The sequence below is a fragment of the Cucurbita moschata genome, unplaced genomic scaffold (genome assembly GCF_002738365.1).
Source record: "Cucurbita moschata cultivar Rifu unplaced genomic scaffold, Cmos_1.0 Cmo_Scf00075, whole genome shotgun sequence".
Taxonomy (NCBI): Eukaryota; Viridiplantae; Streptophyta; class Magnoliopsida; order Cucurbitales; family Cucurbitaceae; genus Cucurbita; species Cucurbita moschata.
In genome coordinates this window covers 355,432-365,871 of record NW_019268591.1, presented here as the reverse complement: position 1 = coordinate 365,871, position 10,440 = coordinate 355,432, and the positions used below count along the sequence as shown (strand labels likewise).

At 36.2% G+C, this 10,440-nt stretch overlaps 1 protein-coding gene across 1 annotated transcript; it reads left to right on the top strand.

Annotated features, from left to right (window-relative positions):
• The first annotated feature begins 2,425 nt into the window (after positions 1-2,425).
• Positions 2,426-3,163, top strand: LOC111438460. The gene is made up of 2 exons (XM_023076370.1): positions 2,426-2,710; positions 2,801-3,163. Exons 1-2 carry the CDS (start codon positions 2,426-2,428, stop codon positions 3,161-3,163), a joined length of 648 nt encoding a protein of 215 aa, XP_022932138.1.
• Positions 3,164-10,440: the final 7,277 nt, after the last annotated feature.

Sequence of the window (10,440 nt, the reverse complement as noted above, 5' to 3'; positions counted from 1 at the left end):
AAAAAAAAAAAAGGCTACTGGGAAGGAATGGCTTCACTCCAAGAAGATCTAATAGGAAGGGAAGAGATAGAAAATTTATGGGTAAGTTAGATCTTTCTTTTATTTTTGCAGGAGATAGAAAAATTGTTTTAGATCTCTCTTTTTTCAATTATTTAGATTTTTGGATCTCTTCTCGGAAATCAAAATTGATTGAAAATGGTTTTGTCAATTGCATGAATCATCATTCTTAGGAAAGAGAAGAAAATCATAATTGATTGATGCATAGTCAGTTTTATGAAGGAAATTGGAATGGATTGTAAATGAATTTGATAGTCATTTGGGAAAGAGAAAGAAAAAAGAATAGATTGAAAATGACTTTCTGTTAATTGGATAGTCATATTAGGAAAGGGAGGAGAACAGAATGGATTGAAATTGTTTTATAATTGCATAATCATTTGTAGGAAGAAAAAAAAAAATACAGAGAGAAGAGAACAAAAGAGGTACAAGAAAGAAAATGGAAGATGTGAAAAATTATTATTGTTTGTATCTAGATAATATAATATTATAACAAACCATAATTGGATTGATGATTCAAAAGAGCATGAAATAATATTGACATATTTTCAATTTGAGTTTTAGAAAATTTAGAAACAATGAAAACTTGGAATTCGATTTTTACTGAGACCATTTTAGAGCCGTATTTCACATTGTTAGTTGGATTATTAATTAAAATGTGAAATACTAACAAAAGGTGACGAACGGTGGGATATGAAGCGAACTCCAGCAACCTTTAGAGCAACTCTCGAGGAACGGGAGCTTACGTTAATTAAATTAGGGAGTACTTAGGCTAAGGCCAACCAGGTAAGTGGCCTTACTATAGGATAGGCTAAAAATTGTATGAGTTACGATGTTGTATGAACTATGTCGTATGATGCGGTATATGAGTTATGATGATGTATGACTTACGATGATGTGTGGGTTATGATACCTGATGATGTGCTCAGTATTTATATATTTTGATGAATGTCGTACTTGATATGTTTGATGCACTTTGTGGCAATATGATGAGTATGATGATTGCGTGACGTTTACCTTAATATGATGATGTTTTCCATATTGAGCATGCTATATGATGATGAGTGCCATATTGCATCATGTCGTTAGATCGACATAGGACACAACCCTAAGAGCGTGAAAATGATATTAATATAAATATCCACGAGTATGTGTTACCTAGAGTAACAAAGAGATGAGACTAGAGGGTTGTGTCAGAAGAGACATGATGATGGATTTAGAGGGACCTCATGCATATTGTATGTTCATAAGCATAGGGCTACTTCCCCTAGAGATGATGAGTGCGGACGCGCACAGTATGATGAGCGCGTATGTGCACAGGTGCGAAAGCACACAGATGAGGGTGTTCATGAGGTGCATGACACTATGGGGTTCCGCTGACCTCTGGACGTCGCTACAGATTAGCTTGACCAGAGGGTCTAGGGGGTGTGCGAGCGCCCTGGGGATTCACACTCGCACGTGTGAGTCGTGTGTAGGGAAGTACTACACATCCAATTTGTCCGAGACTGGAGGCCACCCCTAAGATGATTAGAGATAGGTCCCTAAATCATGATTGCATGTGTTTGCATTTGCATGGCCCCCTATAGTGGGGTCACTTACGGAGTATTCTTTGAAATACTCAGGCCGTGTGCCACATCATGTTTCAGGTAAAGGCGAGGCGCACTTGTACGGAGGACGGCGGCATCGCGAGCAGAGACTATGGCACGTGCATAGGGTAGACTCATATTTAAATTTCTAGTCTTAAGTTAGAATAGGTTGTTTTGCATTTCATTGTTTTAAATTATTTTGTATTTGTTTTTGTTTCTCTAAATTTCAGTATTTCATATTTAAACACGTAAGACCATGGCAGTGTTTTTCAGAGGAGAAGTTGTTTTAAACGTTTTCTTGAAAATTTTCATTATCAATTATGTTCATGTAAGAGTTATATTTCCGCATTATAGATGATCATGAGACGTTAGTAGCGACTCTGAGTATGTGGAAATTTAGGGTCGTTACATGTTATATGTTAGCATGATTTATGATATGTCGTATACTGCCAGCTGGTTATGATAATGCTATAGTTGTATGTATGCCTGACTTGCATGACTACGAATGTTATAATAAAATGTATTAGATAAGTGTGTGTCGTAGTAGTTACGTGCACTGTTTAGATGCCACCTAGAACTCGAGGAGGAGGTCGTAGGGGATGACCCTCGCTTAGGGGTAGAAGGAGAGGTGGAAGGGGACGTAGTTTGGGATGTGAGGGTTCTGTAGATCAACCTCTTTCGCCACCAGCGGCACCTCAAGTCGCACCAAACCCTACAACTACCTAGTAGATGCATTGCAAGCCGTGATAACTGCCAACCAGCAAGTAAATGCTTCTACATCAACCATGGAAGCTAAGTACCTACGAGATTTCAAGAGGGGTGACCCTCGAACATTTAAGGGGACATCTGACCATCCAACTGTGGCACAAATGTGGTTGAGATCCATTGAGACTGTATTTGGGTTGACCAACTGCCCTGAGGCCCATAGGGTGGAGTGTGCTACATTTATGTTGCGTGAGGATGCGGAATTGTGGTGGCAGGCCACCCGTGACATTATTAGTCCTGAGGGAGGTGCAGTCTCATGGGTGGAATTCAAGAGTGCCTTTACTGAAGAGTATTATACAGAGGATGTTTAGCTGCGAAAACAACAAGAGTTCACTCAGTTGAGTTAGAGGGGGCGTAGTGTTACTACTTACACCAGAGAATTTTTTAAACTAAAGCGATTTGCCCCAGAGTTGGTGAACACGGACTACAGGACAGCAAGACGGTTTGTGCTGGGGTTAGACACGAAGATTCGTAAAACTGTTGAGGCAATTGCACCTGCCACTTATGCTGCCGCCCTGAGAGCAGCTAAGTCTATGGAAGGACTTGATAGTTCGCATGAAACCCCTTCATTGTTAGTGGGACAAAAGCATCGTCACGAATATGAAAACAAATTAGATGACAAGCCTAAGTGTAATAAGTGTGGGAAAAATCACTGGGGTCAATGTTTAGGTCATATTAGAGCCTGTTTTCGGTGTGGAAAGGAGGACCACATGGCCAAGGATTGCTCGGGAGGTGGCACAAAGGATTCTGGGGAATAGTAGGGGAAGTTACGTAATGAGAACAAGGGGATGAGATAAGAGAAAAGTATCTAGAGTTTTTCTGACTACATAGACTTTCGACGACGAAAGTCCTTTTTAGGAGGGGATAATGTAACGATTCAGATTTTCCATTTGTGGCTTATTTGGTTAAGATTTTATTTTTATTTCACAAATATTATGTTATGCATTTATTCTGGTCCGTAAAGGTGCAATTTTAAAATGGGAGTTATTAGAAATTGTGATGTTCAGGTTTCTGGAATAAAATAAAATAAAATCAAAATAGAATAAATAATTAAATGTAATCCCCTGAAAATAGAGGATTTCCTGCCAGACTTTTATTACCTAATAGAAACCTTCCTATTTCTCTTGAGTTTCCTTATCCTAACAAAACCTAGAATGCAAATGTCTTCATATTATTTTTATATTTCTATGCTCAACCTTTTACCCATTGAAAACGATTTTCTCTCTAAACTTTCCTCCGAAACATTGGGGTTGCTATTCGGAGGAAGAATCGAGTAAAAGCAAGGCATTGATGTTGGGATCATTGTGTCAAAGAAGGTTGACCGTCGGAAATCGGTGTTGAGGACGTTGTGGGATTGTCGGCGCGTCGTCGGAATTGGGGAGGCGGAAACTAGAGTTTCGTCGCTTGTCAGGTAAGGAAGGTGAGGTCTTGGGAATCGGGTCGAGCCGCAGACGCACACCCAACAGCTCCGGCAGCTTCGCACGCATACATAGTGCGGCTCGGATCGCACGTATACGAAATCGGCTCGGTTCCGTCAATTTCCGCAGCTCGACTTGGCGGCTTAGTTGGCCGGCTCGGCAGCTAGGCTTAGCAGCAAGGTATCACTATAATATATCGATTCCAAGGTTTTTGGCCCTTTCGAAGCCGTTTCTGCCCTTAGTTTTATCATCCGAGGTCAGTATGATTCCTAAACATTAAAGACAGATTAGGTCGGGGGTTTATTTTGATAAATAGCATGAGGTTTAGCTAGGGTATGTTATTGAAGGTTCTAAGTTTTTATGTGGTTATCATAGGACATATTTAACCGCTGCGATTAGCTCGTTGTGAGTGACTTCAACCAAGACCATTGAGGTAAGTGACCTTACTGTTGGAGTTAGCTTTCTACGTGTTGTATGATGGTGCGTGCCCTGTGGCCGCTGCATGCACCATATTTTATGTGATATGATTATGTGATGTATGAACTTGTGTTGACTGTTGACTGTTTATGTTATGTCATGAATGAGATGTTAGTATTATATGCCATGAATATGTTGATTGATACCATAGATACACGTAGAATTATTGAGTCATGTCATGAGATGTTTATGCAACTGGAATGTTTATTTAATATGTCATGTAATGTAAGTCATGTGAGATGCCATGTGATGTAAGAAACGTAAATGCGATGTTAGCACTGCTTATGTAATGCCATGTTAGATATGTTAAGGGACTTCATGCATATATGTATGTCATGTGCATCGGGATTCTTCCCCTTTATGATACGAAAGAATGAAATACGATATTGATGTTCACCATGATATCATGCGGGTCTTTTCTGTTCTGTGGTGTCTGGCTACGTGTAACACGTTTTGCTTGACCAAGTCAGGCCCAGGGGGTATGTTTACGAGCCCGCTTGGTGGGTTCATGTACACGTACATGGGCCATGTGTGAAGGAGTACCACACATCCAACCCTACCCGGAATAGAAAAGCGCCCAAGGCTATGAAAAGTTTATGAAAAGTTAGGTCCCGCTCATATGTTGCATGTGTTTGCATTCCTAACCCCAACAGTGGGGTGACTTACTGAGTATTTCATAAATACTCAAGCCACGTGCTACCTACATTTTTCAGGTAAAGGCAAGGCACCAATGTACGGTTGACGGCGGAGGTGAGGCCACCATGGAAGTTGGAGATGAGATATTTTTAGGAATTTACTTTTATTGGACTGTTTTAAGTTATAGCATTCAGTGTGTTACTTTGTTTAGATTCTTTTTTTAAATTCAGTTAGTGAAAGTTTATATTTGGAGATAAGTTTTTTTGGATTTATGAAGGTTTATGAAAGACTTTGTTTTGTTTCCAAGGTTATTTATGATGAGCTTCTGCTTAATGAGTTATGTATGCATGGGTGACGTCACTAATTAGGTTAAAGAAAATTAGGGGCATTACAGTTGAGAAACAGAAGACAATCATACTTGAATTTGAGGGAGAACATTGGCTAAAGCCAACCAAGTCAGTGACCTTACTATAGAATAGGTTGGACGACTTGTCTGATGTATGGCAACACCTGCCTAGTGGCCCCTGCACGTGTCAGTTATGTTTTATACTTATGATACTCTGATTATATTATATGATGATGATGTACGATGTATGAAGTATGGTGACATGAATGAGTTATATGATGATGTTATATGACGTTTACGATGTGGTTATATAATGACGTTGTATGATGATGATGATGATGATGATGCATGACAACATGACGATGAAAGATTATGAAATTTCATAATATGACATTATTTTCTATACTAAGAGGAAATGCATGTTTTAAATGTCATACTACATTATGATGATGATTTTTCTAGGACACAGCCCTAGTCAATGATAATTATGATGAACGTATGAAGACCAATGTACATACATTACTTAGAGTAATTGTAAACAAAACTTAGGGTTGTGTCAACAGATGATTTAAAGATGAGAAACTATAGGGATCTCATGCATTCATAGTGTAAATATACATCGGACTACTTCCCCTTTTATGATGATGAGCATGGACGCGTACACTACGATGATAATGATCATCATGTCTTGCATGACACTCGGGGGTCTACTGACCTTCGGATGTCGCTACAGACAACTAGCTCGAATATGATGGGTCTAAGGGGATGCAAATTGCCTAGGGATCCACACTCGCACGTGTGAGTCATGTGTAGGAAAATACTACACATCCAATTTAGTTCGGACTAGAGACCACCCCTATGATGGTTCTAACGATAGGGCCTTAGAGCATGAGTTGCATGTGCTTGCATTTTCCGACTCCAACAGTGAGGTCACTTTGTATTTGTAAAATAATCAAGCCGTGTGCTACTACTATTTTAGGTAAAGGCAAGACACCTTGTACAACTATTATAAACAAAAAAAATTGAAAAAAAAAATGACAATTTTATTCTAAGTAATTAAATGGATTATTATTTTGGCCTAATAATATTTTATTTAATATTTTTACATTTGCAGAAAAAAGAAAATATATATATTCTTGTTGTTTTCTTGTTTAGATTCTTGTTGTTTTCATCCAATTTGACTCACTTACCACCTGGATAAAAAGCCACTTTCCCTATTTGGTATCTTAACATTTCAATAGGAAACAATAATATGACCTAAATTTTGAATAAAAAATGCTATAGGTGATATGAACGAACCAAAGAGACATCAATTAAATAATATACTTCAATAAAGATATGAAGAAAATATTGTTAAAATTATCAAAAGATATTTCAATTTATGCCATATTGAAGAAGAATGAAGTTTGATGTTATAAATTTTGGTTGGATAACAATTTAGAGTTATTGTATTTCATTAATGTATTTTAAGATTTTTTATTTACTTTAGGTTACAATTACCTAATGGTTAATTATGACCATTAAGTATGAATGTTACAACTCTTGGAATGCCTTTAAATAGTTTCATTTTGAGGCTATATAAAGTCATGTATATTGTATTTTTAAGTAGACTTGAAAATATAGTAAAAGGAGCATTTGTGTTTTTCTTTAGCCAAGAGCTAAGTTTTTTGCAATTCTATGTAGTTTAGGTTGCATGTAGAATCATTCAAGGTCGACATGATCAATCTTGCTTGTGAAGTGATTCGAATCTCAAACAAGTGTTCTTGCATGAGATATTTGATCAACAAGAATCATTCAAGCTAGACATGATCGATCTTGCTTGTGGAGTAATTCGAATCTTAAACAATGTTCTTGCCTTGAGATATTCGATCAACAAGGTAATCTGAATCTTAGTCCCCTTGTAGTGATTCCTTATCTTATCATTTGGTATCAGAGCTTCAGGCTTAAGATCGGATATATGTTTTCTTTGCGTTTCTTCAAAATTTGATTTTTATTTATTTTTATCTTTTTAGTTTTTAATCGACCTAGAGTTCAAAATTCAATTTTTGCTCTATTTAAAATTTTGAGAGGTGAGAATGAGAGCTTTATTTGTGTAAATGAGTGTAAAAAGAGTGGCCTAAAATTCCTTGAGTGTATACTCGTGAGAGAGTGTTGTGAGATCCTTCGTATTTCCATAACTTATTTTTTGCAGCCAAGTTTCACAAATAGATTCGAGGACGAATCCTCTTGAAGAAGTGGAGAATGATATGAACCAAGAGACATCAATCGTACAATATACTTCAATGAAGATGTGAAGAAAATATTGTTGAAATTATCAAAAGATATTTCAATTCATGTCACATTGAAGAAGAATAAAGTTTGATGTTATAAATTTTGGATGGATTACGATTTAGAGTAATTTAGAGTTATTGTATTTCATTAATGTATTTTAAGACTTTTTATTTACTTTATGTTACAATTACATCATGGTTAATTATGGCATTAAGTATGAATGTTATAATAGTTTCATTTTGAGGCTGTATAAAGTCAGGTATGTTGTATTTTTAAGTAAACTTGAAAAATATAGTAAAATGAGCATTTGTGCTTCCCTTTAGCCAAGGGCTAAGTTTTTTGCAATTCTATGTAGTTTATGTTGCATGTAGAATCATTCAAACTCGACATGATCCATCTTGCATATGGAGTAATTCAAATCTCAAACAAGTGTTCTTGCGTCAGATATTTGATCAACAAAAATCATTCAAGCTAGACATGATCGATCTTGCTTGTAGAGTGATTCGAATCTCAAACAATATTCTTGCCTTGAGATATTCGATCAATAAGGTAATTCGAATCTTATTCCCCTTGAGAAGAAAGTAAATATATATCCGATCTTGAGCCTGAAGCTCTGATACCAAATGATATGTGGAAATCACTACAAGGGGAGTAAGATTCGGATTACCTTATTGATTGAATATCTCAAACCAAGAACATTGTTTGAGATTCGAATTACTCCACAAGCAAGATCGATCATGTCTAGCTTGAATGATTCTTGTTGATCAAATATCTCACGCAAGAACACTTGTTTGAGATTCGAATCACTCCACAAGCAAAATTGATCATGTCGAGCTTGAATGATTCTACATGCAACCTAAACTACATAGAATTGCAAAAAACTTAGCCATTGGCTAAAGAAAAGCACAAATGCTCCTTTTACTATATTTTCAAGTCTACTTCAAAATACAACATACATGACTTTATATAGCTACAAAATGAAACTATTAAAGGTATTCCAAGAGTTGTAACATTCATACTTAATGGCCATAATTAACCGGGATGTAATTGTAACCTAAAGTAAATAAAAAGTTTTAAAATACATTAATGAAATACAATAACTCCAAATTACTCTAAATTGTAATCCACCCAAAATTTATAATATGAAACTTCATTCTTCTTCAATGTGGCATGAATTGAAATATCTTTTGATAATTTGAATAATATTTTCTTCACATCTTCATTGAAGTATATTATATTGAAGTATATTATATGATTGATGTCTCTTGGTTTATTTCAACAGGGGTGTATATATAAACTTAAAAGTGAAACCCTAATTTGGTCATGTAAAGCATTCTAGGAAAAAAAAATTGGGTGACGAATGATAATTTTAACATTATTGTCATGAATACTCATGTTTGGATGATTTTGCACTTATGATTTGGAATCGACACCTAAAAATAGCTTTGTTATCTGCAATACTTTTAGCTCGCTTTTAGTCGGGGTACCATTGTCTGAGCGTCAGGGCAGTTTCGAAAAGCCACTTTCTGTTCTTGGTATGCTCTTGGTATCTTAATATTTCTATAGGAAGCAGTACTAGGACTTAAATTTCGAATAAAAAGAGGCTATAGCTCCACATATATGAACTTAGAATCGAAACTCTAATTGGGTCGTGTAAAGCATTCAGTAACGGACAACCATAAAAAATTGAGTGATAGTTGCTATTTTTCCACACTATTTTCAGGAATCTTCACATTGGATGATTTTGAAACGCATGTTGAGTAATGGACACCCAAAAAAGATTTCGCTCTTGCCAATCTCTTTGGCTCGCTTTTCGCCGAGGTACCATTGTTCGCACGTTAGGGAAATTCTAAAAAGCTACTTTCCATTCTCTGTATCTTAATATTTCCACAAGAAACAATATTAGGACCTAAATTTCGAATAAAAATAAAAAGCCTATAGTGCCGCATATATGAACTAAGAACCAAAATCCTAATAGGGTTGCGTAAAGCATTCGGTGAAAAAACTGAGTGATAGTCAATATTTTTTTACACTATTGTGACGAATGTTCAAGTTGGATGATTCTGACACATACATTCAGCAACCAACATCCAAAAAATAGCTTCGTCGTTGACAATCTTTTCCCCTCATTTTCTTCCGAGGTACTATTGTTCGCGCATTAGGGTAGATCTGAAACGCCAATATATGTTCTTTGTACCTTAATATTTCAATAGGAAACAACATTAGGACTTAAATTTTGAAGAAAAAAGAGCCTATAACACGTCATATATGAACTTAAAATCAAATCCCTAATTTAGAAACTCTAACCAAATTGCGTAAAGCATTTGACAAAATAACTAAGTGACTGTCGATATTCTATTGTGAGAAAATTTCAAGTTGGATTATTTTGACAAGTATGATAAGTGATCGACACCCTAATAAGCATCATTGTCAGCATTCTTTACGAGTCGTTTTTCATTGGGGTACCATTGTTCGCACATTAGGGTAGTTCCAAAAAGTCACTTTCCATGTATCTTAATATTTCCATTGGAAACAATAATGGACCTAAATTTTGAAAAAAAAAAAGTGACTTTTCGGAACCGTCCCAACGCGCGAACAACGATACCCTTGTGGGAGACGAGCCGAAATAATTGCTAATAGCAAAGCTAATACTAATTATACGTGTCAAACTCATCCAACTAGAACATTTCTCTCAATAGTTTTGAAAACTATCAGTCGTCAGTCATGCTTTTCCCGGCATGCTTTAACGACCCAACTTGTGTTTCCAAATTAAGGTTTTGGTTTTATTATGGGGTGCTATAGACTTTTTTTTTCTTCGAAATTTTTTTCTTCGAAGTTTAGATCCTAGTACTATTTTCCGGAAATAGTAAGATACCAAGAATGGTAA

Bases quoted from the DNA above. Each gene is read 5' to 3' on its own strand.
- LOC111438460 (XM_023076370.1), top strand. From the start codon at position 2,426: ATGGAAGCTAAGTACCTACGAGATTTCAAGAGGGGTGACCCTCGAACA. The intron at 2,711-2,800 runs GTTTAGCTGCGA...TTTAAACTAAAG, and splicing joins AAGAGTATTATACAGAGGAT to CGATTTGCCCCAGAGTTGGT.